This window comes from Somniosus microcephalus, chromosome 11 (genome assembly GCF_052327205.1).
Source record: "Somniosus microcephalus isolate GS21.2 chromosome 11, FLI_Smic_1.0, whole genome shotgun sequence".
In the NCBI taxonomy this organism is placed as follows: Eukaryota; Metazoa; Chordata; class Chondrichthyes; order Squaliformes; family Somniosidae; genus Somniosus; species Somniosus microcephalus.
In genome coordinates, this window is record NC_140997.1 from 57093670 (window position 1) to 57111756 (window position 18087).

General features: G+C 45.6%; 1 protein-coding gene across 4 annotated transcripts in view; it reads right to left on the bottom strand.

Moving 5' to 3' along the window:
* mrtfba (myocardin related transcription factor Ba) overlaps positions 1-18087 on the bottom strand; it is a 320882-nt gene that overhangs the window by 167396 nt on the left and 135399 nt on the right. For all 4 annotated transcript variants that reach the window (XM_086000754.1, XM_086000755.1, XM_086000756.1 and 1 more), the window contains one exon: positions 10276-10483. In XM_086000754.1, the coding sequence (XP_085856880.1) occupies positions 10276-10465 (190 nt within the window). In that variant the 5' untranslated portion in view covers positions 10466-10483. The remainder of the gene's footprint in view (positions 1-10275; positions 10484-18087) is intronic.

Genomic DNA, 18087 nt, shown 5'->3' on the forward strand with positions numbered 1-18087 from the left:
TAAGTATATCATTTAACTGTAGTGTAATTGGTGGGATTGATTTGATTTAATTTAATTTGAATTAATTAAAGGATAAGTCATGGCAGGAGAGCTTCGCCCCGTGGTATGCTCCTCCTGCGCTATGTGGGAACTCAGGGACACTTCCTGTGTCCCTGACAACCATGTGTGCAGGAAGTGTGTCCAGCTGCAGCTACTGGCAGACCGCATTGCGGTGCTGGAGCTGCGATTAAATATATACTGGACCATTCGCGATGCTGAGGATGTCGTGGATATCACGTTTAAGCAGTTGGTCACACCGCAGGCAAAGGTTGCACAGGCAGAAAGGGAATGGGTGACCAACAAGCAGAGAAGTAGGCGCAGGCAGGTAGTGCAGGAGTCCCCTGTGGACATCCCCCTCTCAAATAGATATACCACTTTGAATACTGTTGAGGGGGATGGCTTATCAGAGGAAGGCAGCAGCAGCCAACTTCCTGGCACCAGGGGTGGCTCTGCTGCACAGGACAGGAGGAAAAAGAGGGGTAGAGCTATAGTAATAGGGGATTCTACTGTAAGGGGAATAGATAGGCGTTTCTGCGGCCGCAAACGAGACTCCAGGATGGTGTGTTGCCTCCCTGGTGCAAGGGTCAAGGATGTCTGAGCGGCTGCAGAACATTTTGGAAGGGGAGGGTAAACAGCCAGTTGTCGTGGTGCATATAGGTACCAACGATATAGGTAAAAAGCTGAATATAGGGAGTTAGGAGGTAAATTTAAAAATAGGACCTCAAAGGTAGTAATCTCAGGATTGCTACCAGTGCCACATGCTAGTCAGAGTAGAAACAGAAGGATATTTCAGATGAATACGTGACTAGAGGAATGGTGCAAGGGAGAGGGATTCAAATTCCTGGGACATTGGAACCGGTTCTGGGGGAGGTGGGACCAGTACAAACTGGACGGTTTGCACCTGGGCAAGGAGGGACCGATGTCCTAGGGGGAGTGTTTGCTAGTGCTCTGGGGGAGGGTTTAAACTAAAATGGCAGGGGGTTGGGAACCTGAGCAGGGAGACAGAGGAAAGGGAAACAAGGATAAAAGCAAAAGATAGGAAGGAGAAAAACAAAAGTGGCAGTCAGCGAAATCAACGGTTTAAATCAATCATGGCCACAGTAAATAATAATTCTAATAGGTCTAAGAGCATTAAAAAAACAAGCCTGAAGGCCTTGTGTCTTAATGCGAGGAGCATTCGTAATGAGGTGGATGAATTAGCTGCGCAAATAGAGATAAACAAATATGATTTGATTGGGATTATGGAAACATGGCTCCAGGGTGGCCAAGTCTGGGAACTCAACATCCAGGGGTATTCAATATTCAGGAAAGACAGGCAAAAAGGAAAGGGAGGTGGGGTAACATTGCTGGTTAAAGAGGGGGTTAACACAATTGTAAGGAAGGATATTAGCTCTGATGATGTGGAATCTGTATGGGTAGAACTGAGAAATAGCAAGGGGCAGAAAACGTTAGTGGGAGTGGTATATAGACCTCCAAACAGTAATGCGGAGGTTGGGGATGGCATTAAAACGGAAATTAGAGAAGCGTGCAATAAGGGCACAGCAGTTATCATGGGTGACTTTAATCTACATATAGATTGGGCTAACCAAATTAGTAACAATACTGTGGAGGAGGAATTCCTGGAGTGTTTACGGGATGGTTTCCTGGACCAATATGTCGAAGAACCAACTAGAGATCAGGCCATCTTAGACTGGGTATTATGTAATGAGAAAGGATTAATTAGCAATCCTGTTGTGCGAGGCCCCTTGGGTCGGTGCGATCATAATATGATAGAATTCTTCATTAAGGTGGAGAGTGAAGTGGTTGACTCAGAGACTAGGGTCCTGAATTTAAATAAAGGAAACTACGATGGTATGAGGCACGAGTTGGGTAGGATTGATTGGGGAATGTCACGCAAAGGGTTGACGGTGGATAGGCAATGGCAAACATTCAAAGACCGCATGGATGAACTACAGAATTTGTTCATCCCAGTTTGGCATAAAAATGAAACAAAAAAGGTGACTCAACGGTGGCTAACAAGGGAAATTAGGGATAGCATAAGATCCAAGGAGAAAAAGCAGTAAACCTGAGAAACATAGAAGATAGGAGCAGGAGTAGGCCATTCAGCCCCTCGAGCCTGCTCCGCCATTCAATGCGATCATGGCTGATCATCCAAGTTCAGTACCCTGCTTTCTCCCCATACCCCTTGATCACTTTAGCCTTAAGAAATATATCCAACTCCTTCTTGAATATATTTAATGTATTGGCCTCTACTGCCTTCTGTGGTAGAGAATTCCACAGGTTCACCACTCTCTGGGTGAAGAAATTCCTCCTCATTTCTGTCCTAAAAGGCCTACCCCTTATCCTTAGGCTGTGACCCCTGGTTCTGGACTCCCCGACCATCGGGAACATCCTCCCTGCATCTAGTCTGTCCAGTCCTGTCAGAATTTTATAAGTTTCAATGAGATCCCCTCTCATTCTTCTAAACTCCAGCGAGTAGAAGCCCAATCGTCCCAATCTCTCCTCATACGTCATTCCTGCCATCCCAGGTATCAGCCTGGTGAATCTTCGCTGAACTCCTTCCATGGCAAGAACATTCTTCCTCAGATAAGGCGACCAAAACGGCACACAATACTCAAGATGTGGTCTCACCAAGGCCCTGTACAACTGCAGCAAGACATCCTTGTTCCTGTACTCAAACCCTCTCGCTACGAAGGCCAACATACCATTTGCCTTCTTAACCGCCTGCTGCACCTGCATGCTTACCTTCAGCGACTGGTGCACAAGGATACCCAGGTCTCGTTGCACTTCCCCTTCTCCCAATCCATTGCCATTCAGACAATAATCTGCCTTCCTGTTTTTGACACCAAAGTGGATAACCTCGCATTTATCCACATTATATTGCATCTGCCATGCTTCTGCCCAATCACCCAACCTGTCCAAATCATCCTGGAGTTTCTTGGCATCCTCCTCACAGCACACACGCCCACCCAGCTTTGTGTCGTCTGCAAACTTGGAGATATTTCATCTAGTTCCCTTGTCTAGATCATTAATATATATTGTGAATAGCTGGGGTCCAAGGACCGATCCCTGCGGTACCCCACTGGTCACTGCCTGCCACTCGGAAAAAGACCCGTTTATTCCAACTCTTTGCTTTCTGTCTGCCAATTAGTTCTCTATCCAAGTCAATACCTTGCCCCCAATCCCATGTGCCTTAACTTTACACGCTAATCTCTTATGCGGGACCTTATCGAAAGCCTTCTGAAAGTCCAAATACACCACATCCACTGGTTCTCCCTTACCTATTTTACCAGTTACATCCTCAAAAAATTCCAGTAGATTAGTCAAGCATGATTTACGTTTTGTAAATCCATGTTGACTTTGTCCGATCCTATCACTGTTTTCCAAGTGCTCTGCTGTTACATCTTTTATAATGAACTCTAGCATTTTTCCCACTACCGATGTCAGGCTTACCGGTCTGTAATTCCCCGTTTTCTCTCTACCACCTTTTTTGAATAGTGGGGTAACATTAGCTACCCTCCAATCCATGGGTACTGTTCCAGATTCCATCGAATGTTGGAAGATGATCAGCAATGTGTGGTAAACCACTGTCATACCTGTCTGTGTCTGTATGTGTATTCCACTAGGTACAGGTCTGGACATGCCTCGGCTGACTCCTCCCACTATTCCAGGTATATAAGTGACTACCTCCCAGTCCCTTAGTATTCTGGACGGGTCGACCACTCGAGACTAGACCTTCATTCTTTAGTTAATAAAAGCCTGATTGTTACTCGCTCAACTTCAGTCTTTTGAGTAATTGATGGCGCATCACAATGCATCTACTATTTCTAGGGCCACATCCTTAAGTACCCTAGGATGTAGATTATCAGGCCCTGGGGATTTATCGGCCTTCAATCCCATCAATTTCCTTAACACCATTTCCCTACTAATACTGATTTCTTTCAGTTCCTCCCTTTCATCAGACCCTATGTTCCCCGACATCTCTGGGAGGTTATTTGTGTCCTCCTTTGTGAAGACAGAACCAAAATATGTATTTAATTGGTCAGCCATTTCTTTGTTCCCCATTATAAAATCCCCTGATTCTGACTGCAAGGGACCTACGCTTGACTTCACCAATCTTATTCTCTTCATCGCAATATCTATAAAAGCTTTTACAGTCAGTTTTTATGTTCCCTGGTTGGTAGAAAGAAAGCAGAGTTGAAATAAACAGGTCTTTTTCCAAGTGACAGGCAGTGACTAGTGGGGTACCGCAGGGATCGGTCCTTGGACCCCAGTTATTCACAATATATATTAATGATCTAGACAAGGGAACTAGATGTAATAACTCAAAATTTGCAGACGACACAAAGCTGGGTGGGCGTGTGTGCTGTGAGGAGGGTGCCGAGAAACTCCAGTATGATTTGGACAGGTTGGGTGATTGGGCAGAAGCATGGCAGATGCAATATAACGTGGTTAAATGCGAGGTTATCCACTTTGGTGTCAAAAACAGGAAGGCAGATTATTATCTGAATGGCAATAGATTGGGAGAAGGGGAAGTGCAACGAGATCTGGGTATCCTTGTGCACCAGTCGCTGAAGGTAAGCATGCAGGTGCAGTAGGCGGTTAAGAAGGCAAATGGTATGTTGGCCTTCGTAGCGAGAGGGTTTGAGTACAGGAACAAGGATGTCTTGCTGCAGTTGTACAGGGCCTTGGTGAGACCACATCTTGAGTAGTGTGTGCCGTTTTGGTCGCCTTATCTGAGGAAGAATGTTCTTGCCATGGAAGGAGTTCAGCGAAGATTCACCAGGCTGATATCTGGGATGGCAGGAATGACGTATGAGGAGAGATTGGGACGATTGGGCTTCTACTCGCTGGAGTTTAGAAGAATGAGAGGGGATCTCATTGAAACTTATAAAATTCTGACAAGACTGGACAAACTAGATGCAGGAAGGATGTTCCCGATGGTCGGGGAGTCCAGAACCAGGGGTCACAGTCTAAGGATAAGGGGTAAGCCATTTAGGACAGAAATGAGGAGGAATTTCTTCACCCAGAGAGTCGTGAACCTATGGAATTCTCTACCACAGAAGGCAGTAGAGGCCAATTCATTCAAGAAGGAGTTGGATATATTTCTTAAGGCTAAAGGGATCAAGGGATATGGGGAGAAAGCAGGGACAGGGTACTGAATTTGGATGATCAGCCATGATCGCATTGAATGGCGGAGTTAGGCTCGAGGGGCCGAATGGCCTACTCCTGCTCCTATCTTCTATGTTTCTATGTTTGACCGTGTCCGTTCCATTTCCCGCACTTCTGCTCTCACCCCTTCCCCTCCCTCCCTGAATCACGATAGGGTTCCCCTTGTCCTCACCTTTCACCCCACCAGCCTCCACATTCAATGGATCATATCCGCCATTTCCGCCAACTCCAATGTGATCCCACTGTGGCGGAACCACCAGAGGATTACGGACAATTGTATATCATTCCTTTTACAGCAATGTAGTACAGCTGGGGGCTGCACCTTTAATGTATCTGTTAACTGTACTAGGGCTTCTTTCCTGTACTCCGCGTGATGACGTCATGCCGTCCGTCACGTGATCTCTCAACGGCGGGAAGAACGTGATGATGTCATGACGTCAGAGCTCGGAACCTGCTAGCAGTTGAGCTCGGAACCTGCTAGCAGTTTCCAGAGAGGCTTTCAAGCAGACCAGACCTATTTGCATTGTATCCTACAGTTTCCTGTACAGCTTCGTTTGTTCATTAAATTTTATTGTTTTTGATTTTCTGAGTCGATCTCAATTCTTCAGCTAGGAACCCCAGTTCCTACACCACCACCAATCGCATCTTCCCCTCACTTCCCCTTTCAGCATTCCGAAGGGACCGCTCCCTCCGCGATACCCTGGTCCACTCCTCAATCATCCCTAACAGCCCTTCCCCTTTGCCCGAAACCTTCCCGTGGAAGCGCAGGATATGCAACACCTGCCCTTTTACCTCCTCCCTTCCCCCTGTCCAGGGCCCCAAACACCCCTTCCAGGTGAAACAGCGATTTACTTGTACTTCTTGCAATTTAGTATACTGTATTCGCTGCTTACGATGCGGTCTCCTCTACATTGGGGAGACCAAACGCAGATTGGGCGACCGCTTTGCGGAACACCTCCGTTCAGTCCGTAAAGGTGACCCTGAGCTTCCGGTCGCCTGTCACTTTAATTCTCCGCTTCACTCCCGCTCTGATCTCTCTGTCCTCGGCCTCTTACATTGTTCCAATGAAGCTCAACGTAAGCTCGAGGAACAGCACCTCATCTTTCGATTAGGCACTTTACAGCCTTCTGGACTCAACATTGAGTTCAACATCTGTTACATCTCCAGCTTTTTCCAGTTCTGATGAAGGGTCCCAGACCTGAAACGTTATCTCTGTTTCTCTCTCCACGGATGCTGTCTGGCCTGCTGAATGTTTCCAGCGTTTTCTGGTGTTTACTCATTTAACAAGCCTGCCATTTCCTTATTGTCCATTATAGTATCACCTGCTTATGTCTTTAATGGGTCTACATTCCCCTTTAGCATTCCCTTTCCTTTAATATATTTTTAAAAATATCGTGTGCAAGTTTTTTTCATATTCCCCTTTTGCATCTTTTATTATTTTCTCTGCATAATTTTGTTGTTTTTTTAAATAATTCTCCCAGTCTGCTGGATTTTCACTTCTCCTTGCATTTGCATAAGCCTTTTCCTTTAGCTTGATTCCGTCTCTTGCCTCGTTTGTTGACCACGATTACTTAACTACACAAGTGGAGCTTTTGCCTTTTAGGGTATGTACTTATAGGACACACTGGGGGTAGTTGTGACTTTATGCGATAGTGTAAAGCAGGTGATAATGAATCGACAGCCTGTTTTACACCTCTTTCGATTTTTATTTCCATTTAAGCCTGTTAACTACATTGCTGAAGCACTGCACTCCAAACCTCAATTCCTATACAAACGTTATACTGGATTCCATAGACATCAGTTGCATAAACAACACTAACTTCATAAATCCAATTTTGCCCGGATCTAACGGGGTCGAGGTTCGAAACCCAGTTCAATTTAGTGAGCAATGTCCTACCCATCGTAATAAAATGAAGTATTTATATAACTCGAGATAAGAGTGAAGCTACAATCGCCTGGGAATGGAAGGGTACACTTATCCCTGACACGCAATAATGATTTATTTATAGAAAATATTTTACAGGATAGTCTGTTATGCCTAAAAGCTTGACTACACGGAAAAAATTAAGTTTATGTATAATGAATGTGTGAAACCTGGTTATTCTTCACTTAATACTGTCACCACAATGCTCTCTATATTGCTGTGTACAAGAACAATCTTCAACTTATATAAACAAACTCTAAGCAGTACTATGAATTAAAGAGGAAACATCTGGTTTAAATAGTAAATTTCTATATTATAAAAGGTCATGTCATCAGCTCCTCCGTCAGTAAGAAGCCACCTGTTCTGCCCAACTTCAAGGTTCCTCGGTGGGGAAAAATGGAGCCTCCTATCTGCTGCAGCACAAACATTTACTGTAACAAACTCTCTTTCAGATTGATAACCTTGAGGAGATGGAATGAAGTCATCAACTGAATTGTATTTAATGCAACATAGTTGATCTAAACCATTTTAATAACTTCATCATGCAAATAAACGGTGTATCAGAAAATTGTATTAAACACATATTTGGTCTTTGAAGAATAATCCAAATTTAAATAGCAACAGTGGTTACTATTCCTTTGGTAAATTAGTACCTTTGCAATGCATTTCCTAACAGCCCTTTGTATTTGAAGAATAGTGCAGGAAAGTACGATACCCATGATTGTGATAATCTTCACCTATTTAAAGTTAGTCAATTTCCCAACCAGAATGAATAACAATAGAATCATAGAATGGTTATAGCACAGGAGGCCATTTGGCCTGTCGAGCCCGTGCCGGCTCTCTGCAAGAGCACTTCAGCTAGTTCTACTCCCCTGCCCTTTCCCCGTAGTCCTGCAAATTTTTTCCTTCAGGTACTTATCCAATTCCCTTTTGAAAGCCACCATTGAATCTGCCTCCACCACCCTTTCAGCAGTGCATTCCAGATCCTAACCACTCGCTGCGTAAATAAGTTTTTCCTTATGTTGCCTTTGGTTCTTCTGCCAATCACTTTCAATCCGTGTCCTCTGGTTCTCAACCCTTCTGCCAATGGGAACAGTGTCTCTCAATCTACTCTGTATGGACCCCTCCTGATTTTGAACACCTCCATCAAATCTCCTCTCAACCTTCTCTGCTCTAAGGAGAACAACCCCAGCTTCTCTAGTCTATCCACGTAACTGAAGTTCCTCATCCCTGGAATCATTCTTGTAAATCTTTCCTGCACCCTCTCCAAGGCCTTCACATCCTTCCTAAAGTGCGGTGCCCAGAATTGGACACAATACTCCAGTTGAGGCTGAACCAGTGTTTTATAAAGGTTCATCATAACTTCCTTGCTTTTGTACTCTATGCCTCTATTTATGAAGCCCAAGATCCCGTATGCTTTTTTAATCGCTTTCTCAACCTGCCCTGCCACCTTCAACGATTTGTGCACATATACCCCCAGGTTCTTGTATTTCCCTACATCAAACATGTAAATGTATTTCAATGTACACTATCACCACTTTCTATCCATTATATGGAGCAAAGGGCTTCAACAAGGGCTAAACCCACTAGTTTTACCCAGTTAGGGAATAAAATGCTCGTACTCTTGAATTTCCACTGTTTATTGCCTTTACCAAACCTTCTACTCTTCCACACATATATTCCTGCAAACTGACAATGCTGATTTATCAGAACATTCTTATCAAAAATGCAAACTTCAACGGGGCGCTAAACGGGTGGTAGCAGATCATCAGCTCGCGATACACCACGCCAGATTTTCCTTTCTATTGACTTCAATGGAAAGGAAACTCGTATGGGTGTATAATGGGCGGCCGATCCGCTAATTTTGCCCCTAATCTATATTGTTCTGTATATCCAATTAACAGTTGTCTTATCTTTTAATGGTTTAGGTTAAATTTTAATGAATACATTCAATCTTAAAACCTCCATTTGTCAAATAGTCTTGAAGAAGGGAAATACACAATGTAATGGTAGTTGCTAAGTAATGGCGGTGGTCTGTTAAATGTCTAACGTGTTCAGATTTGCAGCACATTGTTCAGATAGCCACATGAATATAATAAGATGGAGTGAGAGTTCTTCATTAAAGCAACAATCCTTTATAGGAAAACAGCTTCAACTCTTTGCATAAACAGAACATCTGTGAGTACTCATATGAAAATATACTCAGATTCACTTTGGGACAGAACATCAAAAGGGCGTCTGAAACCCACGTTAAAGACTCATTGTTTATTTTGTCAGGCTATGGGCTATGGTCTCTGGCCATAGTGCAGATAGACCAGTTTTGCATTTTACAATTGCAGTGACACGTCACGGAGTCCAAGGCAAGTCAAGGAATGCATCTTTTTTTAGCTTGAGATCATAATGCTGTAATTGTATAATGTTATTTTAATGAAGTCATGCAATCTTTGCATCTTGTTTTGCACACAGCACCACACTTAACAATTGAATTATTGACTTGGCAGCAGAAATAATCACCAACAGTAATCAAGTTATTATTCCCATATGTCATTAGAATTTTGGTAAAAGTGAATGCAAAAGAACAAGATTTTTAAAAAACTGCATCAGCTATAACCTCACCGAATTAAATAGATGCTGAATTGGAAGCCTGAAAATACCAAATACTCTCCCGATCGCAAATATGCAAATCCTAGGAGTGGGACAAATACCTCCTGTGCCAACATATCAATGTGTCAAACTGGGCAGAGTTTAGCAGCAAATCACACTAGGAAGGAAATGAACTGATAAAATGCTTCTTCTTTACCCTTGCCTGGTATGGTCCTTGTTTACACTACATTTATGTACTGAGCAGCTGGTGAAGTTATGGAGGTTGGGGGGGGGGGGGGTGAGGTGGGAGGAGAAGGAAGAGAAGCAGCTTTGGCTAACATTTATCCAACTATATAATGCCAAAAGCACAACGCATAGGTTTCTAACTGCTATGGTGACCACTAGACTAGCACATTCACAGTTCTGTAAAAGTTTACAATCTTCCACCTGCCATAAACATTATCTGACAACCTCAATGAAGACTTTTGTCAGTATTATATTCTCCTTGCCAAATAGAGGCAACTGCAGTTAGTTGGCTCTGTACAGTACTCACTCACCATTCTTCCTCTCGTTCAAAGGAGGGAGGCGCGGATTCGTCTGCAGTGTAAGCTCTTGGAATTCATGGGCAACCATTTCGCTTCGAGGGCTTGGTGTTATTAAGCTCTGTAACACTGAATTGTCCAATTCAGATACTTGTATATGATCCATCACACTCAGTAAGATGGTAGGAGCCACCTGTTGATCCATATTGATTCACACACTGTGCTGAGGGCGAGAAGAATTGGTACATTATTTCTCAGGTTGAATATTGTTGATTTTAATGAAACAGAATCTGTTGCATAAAGTTTAAAACTTTTTATATCATGTGTTGGTACACTCGTTTATCGTATAGATAAATAGATAGGCCTGGTCTCCTTCCAGTTTAACTTATGGCACAAATGCATCTTTTATGAATGAGAGATACATGTACTTAAAATAAAGCTGTTTTTTTTTTAAAAGTCTATTCCATTGCATGCTAATGGTATTTTATATTCATTTTTCACATATAAAAAATCTGTGCTATTAGCAACAGGACTCCATTTATTACATTTTTAAAACAATCTTTTGGTGAAACCCCTGATCATCTCACCCAATATATGGCTCAAATTGGATTCCAAAATGATTCAAGAATATATTGACACCTGGTACACAGTAAGAAAATATATGGAAAGAAAAAAGAATGAAAGAACTTGCATTTATATAGCACCTTTCACATTCTCAGGACATACAAAATGTGATCAGTAAATTAGTTACTTTTGAAGTGTAGTCACTGGTATTTTCCATGGCAGCCAATTTGTGCACAGCAAATGGGCTAAATGACCATCAACTCTCAGTATTTAATACATCTGGACAGATCAATATGCAGAAATCACAATATGCTGTAAGGTATGTTGTCCCATATTATACAGTGATGAACTCAAAAACAAAATCTCAATGCAATGTCACTATTAAATGGCTTTCCATAAAAGCAAGTGAAAACCAGCCTAACTGCTTCTTATTCCAGTTATCACTTCTGTGTAAAGGAATCATGGAATATTAACGCAACACTGAGGAGCAGGGGGGAAGCAGATGGCCTAGTTTAAAAAAAAACACACATCTATTGCTGAACTCTTTACAAATGACATGTATCATGCTAATTGCATTGCCAACAAAGCTTTGAAGCACCCACACACAATACTGCATTGAGGAGAATTACAACTAAATTACCATTTGCCCTGTACAGTCCAGCTGATTACAGCCTATTATTTGTCTCGCTGAGATTATATTGAGCAAGCTGTAGTATTTAACCTGTCCAAAATAATCCACCTTGCAAAGAGCAGTAAACCCAATTTCTGCTCTTCCCAAAGCTATCTGAAACAGTTCCCATCAGATCTCCATTGCTCTGTCACCAGTTTGTGAAGTGATGTTACCTGATGACAACACCTTGCCCCTTACTGAAGCCACCCCGCCTGGCTATACTTTCCACCACCTGCCCTGCCCAAACTGCCGATCAACAAGCACTGCCTTTCTCTGCCTTGCCCTCCAGAAATGACCCTTCACTTGCAAACAAGGCCCTTTCCATCCACGACCTTATTTAGATGATTACATTGACATCATAGCTTTGATAAAAACGTGGCTCATAGGTGCCAACACCTTGCCCCTTACTGAAGATTCCCTGCTTGGTATATATTTTTCACCACCTACACCCCCAAATTGCCATGATGGCGGCGTGGCCCTTAACACCAAATTTATCACCGTGCCTTGGTCACTCCCCTACTCCTCTGGCACCCTCTCCTCCTTTGAGCATCTCACCATGTTCCAACCCTCTTGCCTCCTCTTTAAAATTGTCGTTCTCTACCACCTACCCAAGCTCCACCCTGAGTTTCTTATCAAGATATCCTCATTCAGCCACTGCACTGAGTGACTCCACATCCTCTATGATTTCAATCTCCATTTCAACTCACCTTGCACTCTCTCCTCAGAGTTCACTGCTCTTCAGTCCTCCTGTAACCTCTCCCTCCAATATAAATTCTCCTACCAACATTCAAGGTCACCTCCTCGATCTTGCCATCTCATATGGCCTCTCTATTCCCATCGTCTCAATTACAGACAAGGCCATCTCTGATCATTTCCTTATATCCCTTACCACTCGCATCCCTCTTCCCCCTTCCAACCACACTTTCTTCTGCGCCAGCCCCTGTAAAAAAACGGCACTTTCAAACTCCCAACTATCTAGCGTTTGGCCCTCCATTCACAATGATATTTCTGCAGCTGTTTATCTGTTTATTCCCTCACCTTCACCTTTGATTCCCAGTAAAAACTCTTCTCCCACCCTGGTCATATCACTTGGTACAGCCCCCATCTTGGATCCCTTGGGGGAAAAAATTCAACTGGTTGCGCCTCCCCTTAGTGCCTTAAGAGGGCGCTAACGGGACGCTAACCAACTAGCGCCCGGGCGCGGCACTGCCCATGCCTCCCGCAAAATTCAGCGGGAGGTTAGTGGTGGCGCTAACCGGTAGCGCCCTGCGGCGCTGCGCCATTGGCGATTACATAATTGGCGTGTGCAGCGCCCCGGCCACAATCTTTGGGAGCGCCCCCTGACTTACCGCCGGATGCTATGTCAGACGGGGTCAGGGGGGCGTACCTGTGGCCGGGGAGGCACAATTTAAAGGCGAGGTGCGGGGTGGCCATTTTTGTTGCTGGCTGCCTGCCAGCACCTGCCTGCGCTCCCACCCCAGACCTCCTGAAACGCCCCCCCCCCACCTCCCCGCGGAGTGCTGGCTGCGCTCCAAGAGCCCGGCACTTCTCGAGTGCCGGGCTCTTTTGCCTGCACTCCCGATCCCCGGGGGCCCAGCTGGGCCCCAGGTCACGTTGCACAAGGCCCCTCCCCTTTAAGAAGGGGAGGAAGGCCTGCAATACTGCGGCGCGACGTGCCATAGCGTGTGGCGCTGCGCAATTTTTAGCCCCTCAAGTCCAAGGGACGCACATGATGCACAACTGGTTTAGTTTTCCTCTGCCAAAACTGCTCACGAAACTAGGATCATCCTGGAATGCAAAGATAACCCTGGCATCTTTTCTCCACTACCAAGCATCTCCTTAAACCCCTATCCCCTGTTTCCTCCATCCTAACCTCCAATGTGTGAGGAGCTTGTGAACTTGTCCATCAGTGATCCGTTCAGCTGTCTCTGCCGGGTCACCCCCTTCCTTTTGCCCACCAAGCCAAACTTCTCTCAAGGTTCCTTCCTGCCCTAGCCCTGAACCTCCATCTTTTTCTAGTTTCTCTCCCATCTCCCCTCATGCCCTGTCCAAGCTCTTCTTGTCCATGAGACTCACCTCTTACTCTCTCAACCCTATTCTCACTAAACTGCTGACCACCCAACTTCTCTTCCAGGTCCCAATGCTAGCTGACATTGTAAATGGTTCCCTCCCTTCAGTTACTGTTCTTCTTCATTTCAAATCTGCCATTATCACCCTCCCTCAAAATACTCACCCTTGACCCCCTCGGTCCTTGCAAACTACCGCCCCATCGCCAGCCTCCCTTTCTTCTCAAAAATTCCTGAACGTGTTGTCACCTCCCAAATTCATGCCCACCTTTCCCATAACTCCATGTTTGAACAGCACTGAAATTGCCCTAGTCAAAGTCTCAAATTACATCCTGTGATGGTGCACTATCCCTCCTCATCCTTCTCAATCCCCTGCAGCTTTTGACACGGTCAACCATTCTATACTCCTCGAAGGTCTCTCCTTGTTATCCAGCCAAGTAGGACTGCCGTCGTCTGGTTCCACTCTTACCTATCCAGTCATAGCCAAAAACTCTCTTGCAATGGCTTCTTTTCCTGCCCCCACACCATTACCTCTGGAGACAAGGATCTGTCCTTGGATCCTCCCATTTCTCATCTACAGGCTGCTGCTCGGAGACATTATCCAAAGACATGACATCAGGTTCCACACATATGCCGACAGCACCCAGCTCTACCTCACCACCATCTCTCTTGGCCCCTCCACTGCCGCTGTGTTGTTAGACTTCAGTGCAGTACTGAAAGGAGTGCTGTATAGTCAGAGAGGTGATGTCTTTCAGATGGGATATTAAACCTGCCCTTTCAGGTGGACCCAAAAGATTCCATGGCACCTTTCGAAGAGGAGGAAGTTCTCCCTGGTGTCTGGCCAACATTTATCCATCAACCAACACCCCCAAAAACAGATTATCTGTTCATTCATCTCATTGCTGTTTGTGGGACCTTGGCTGTTGTGTTTCCCTACATTACAATGGTGACTACACTTCAAAAGTACTTCATTAGCTGTGAAGTCACCCAGTCGATATTAACTGCCTACCTGATGGATGGGTATGGTTAAAATCAAACCCAAGAGATTTGAGGGACCGAAGGGGCTTTTTTCTCCCCCTGTCGTCCTGTTACATATTATTTACTTGTAATGTAGACACACAAATTCTAACTTGCGCATATAAAGGGAAAACTTGTATACGAGGGGGAGAGCATACACAGGATAATCCGTGCATTTGCCCAGCAGTTCAGCATCACCAGCAACCAATTGGTTTGAGTGCCGAGCTAAAAACCAGGTCTCTGCATAAACAGGAAATTAGCATCAATTAGCAGAATATGTGCATATAAACTTAACACTGCAGATAGGGCAGTTTCTGGCAGTATAACTTTTGGAAAGGAAACAGAGACTTATTCCAGGTATCGCACATATAAAACAGCAGAATGACAGTATTCCCAAGAGGCATAGGTTTCCACCTTGTCCTAAATATGGCTCCACAAAGAGAAATGCATTTTGTAACTCACTCTCACGACTGCCAACTTTAGTCTACGCTCAATAGTTTGATTTGCACAAAACTGAAATTTACATACTAGTTCAGTATTGAAATGTTCATGCATCTACTTATTTATGCTAATACAGTCCCCACCACTGAGAGCAGGCATGTTGGCTTAATGCGATTCGCCCACTATAAGCCGTGGATGATAAAAGCGCAACATGTCAGATAAAAACAGGTGAATAGTTCCAACTGAAATTCCACCCTATATGTTTGGGATCCACCCAGGATTACAGATATCTCCAAGATATTCGGCATTCCTCAAACCACTGCTCTCGCCGCATCCGGAGATCCACGCTCAACGCCGCCACATGCACTCTCGCGACCTCTTTCTTCAGCAGCACCGACTCACTATCTCAAAGCTGTCCTGGTCCGCAGTTACATTTCATCCTTTGCTTCATCTGGCACTTTAACAAAAATCTGTTTTTCTTCCTTTCAGATGTCAAGGATTGCAAGCTTCAACAACTCTTGGACACCAACGTCCCTCTGGAAACCTTCTTCATTTTCCTCTGAACCCATCCCTTCTTCTAACCTCACCCCCGCCGTGTTTTCACTATCCCCTCTGACCCCAAACAATCAGCCCTCTGCAAAGGACTGAGCTTCATCCCCTTACGCCCCAAACTCAATGAATTTCAAGCTCGGCATGACGCTGAGCTCTTTTTCCATCGCCTTCGTCTCCATACCCACTTCTTTGGCCAGAAAACTTTCCTCTGCAGAGCGGACCCTTTCTTCAGTTTTCAGAATTTTCGTTCCACCTGGACCCCTCCCTCTGGCCTCTTACCCTCTCTAGATCTTTTCATTGCGAACTGCCGGCGTGACATTGGCCATCTCAATTTCTCTGCTTCCCTCACTCATTCCAACCTACCTCCCTCTGAACTTGCAGCACTCTGTTCTCTAAGATCCAACCCTAACATTGTCATTAAATCTGCTGACATGGTTGGCGCTGTTGTTGTTTGGCAAACCGACCTTTACCTTGCGGAGGCTGAACGCCAATTCTCTGACATCTCCTCCTAGCTCCCCCTGGACCATGACCCCACTACTGAACATCAAGCCATCGCTTCCAAGACTATCACTGATCTCATCTCCTCTGGAGATCTTTCCTCCCCGGCCGCCAACCTTATAGTCCCCCAACCCCACACAACCTGCTTCTATCTCCTTCCCAAGATCCACAAACAGGGCTCCCCTGGTAGACCCATCGTTTCAGTCTGTTCTTGCCCCACGGAACTAATTTCTTCCCATCTCGACTCTATTTTTTCTCCCCTTGTCCAGTCTCTTCCCACCTACACTCGCGACTCTTTCGACGCCTCCACCACTTTAACAGTTTACAATTTCCTGGCCCCAACCGTCTCCTTTTCACCATGGACGTCCAATCCCTCTACACCTCCATCCCCCACCAGGATGGCCTGAGGGCGCTCCACTTCTTCCTTGAACAGAGGCCCAACCAGTCCCCATCCACCACCACCCTCCTCTGCCTGGCTGAACTTGTTCTCACATTGAACAACTTCTCCTTCGACTCCACTCACTGCCTCCAAATAAAAGGTGTTGCTATGGGAACCCGCAAGGGGTCTAGCTATGTGGGATGTGTGGAACATTCTTTGTTCCAGTCCTACTCGGGTCCCTCCCTCACCTCTTTTTCCAGTACATTGATGCCTGTATCGGTGCAGTTTCCTGCTCTCGCCCTGAACTGGAAAATGTCATCCACTTTGCTCCTCAAATTTGGCTGTCCTCAAAAGTTTGTCACCATCCTCCACCTGCTTCACGACGACACGCAAGCCGTGATCCTGACCAATGGATCCACCACAGACCCAATTCACGTACGGACCGGGGTCAAGCAAGGCTGGGTCTCGCACCAACTGTCTTCTCGATCTTCCTGGCTGCAATGCTCCATCTCACCCTCAGTAAGCTCCCCGCTGGAGTGGAGCTAATTTACAGAACAAACAGGAAACTGTTCAACCTCTGTCGCCTCCAGTCCATGCAGACGATGCTTGCGTCTGCGCTCACTCGGAGGTCGAACTCCAAACCATGGTCAACATCTTCACTGAAATGTACGAGAGCATGGGCCTTACACTAAACATCCATAAGACAAAGGTCCTCTACCAACCTGCCCCCGCCACACAGTACTGCCCCCCCGATTATCAAAATCCACGACAAGGCCTTGGACAACGTGGACTACTTTCCATACCTCGGGAGCCTACTGTCAACAAGGGCAGACGTCGATGACGAAGTCCAACACCGCCTTCAGTGTGCCAGTGCAGCCTTCGGTCGCCTGAGGAAGAGACTGTTTGAAGACCAGGACCTCAAACCCGGCACTAAGCTCATGGTCTACAGAGCAGCAGTGATACCCGCCCTCCTGTATGCCTCAGAGACATGGACCATGTACAGCAGGCACCTCAAAGAACTGGAGAGGTACCACCAATGCTGCCTCCACAAGATCCTGCAAATTCATTGGCAGGATAGGCGCACCAACGTCAGTGTTCTCGCTCAGGCCAACATCCCCAGCATCGAAGCTTTGACCACGCTCGATCAGCTCCGATGGACGGGTCACATTGTCCGCATGCCCGATACGAGACTCCCAAAACAAGCGCTCTACTCGGAGCTCGAACACGGCAAGAGAGCCCCAGGTGGGCAGAGGAAACGCTTCAAGGACACCCTCAAAGCCTCCTTGAAAAAGTGCAAAATCCCCACCAACACCTGGGAATCCCTGGCCCAAGATCGCACAAAGCGGAGGAGAGGCATCCGAGAAGGCGCCGATCACCTCAAGTCTCTTCGCCGGGAGCAAGCGGAAACCAAGCGCAAGCAGCGCACTTCAACCCAAGCACCCCACCCACCCGCCCCTTCAACCACCGTCTGCCCCACCTGTGACAGAGACTGTAGGTCCCGCATTGGACTCATCAGTCACCTGAGAACTCATTTTTAATGTGGAAGCAAGTCATCCTCGGTTCTGAGGGACTGCCTAAGAATTCTTTAAATGCTAGCCATTGCTTGTCTACCATCATACCTTTTAATGTAGTTTCCCAAT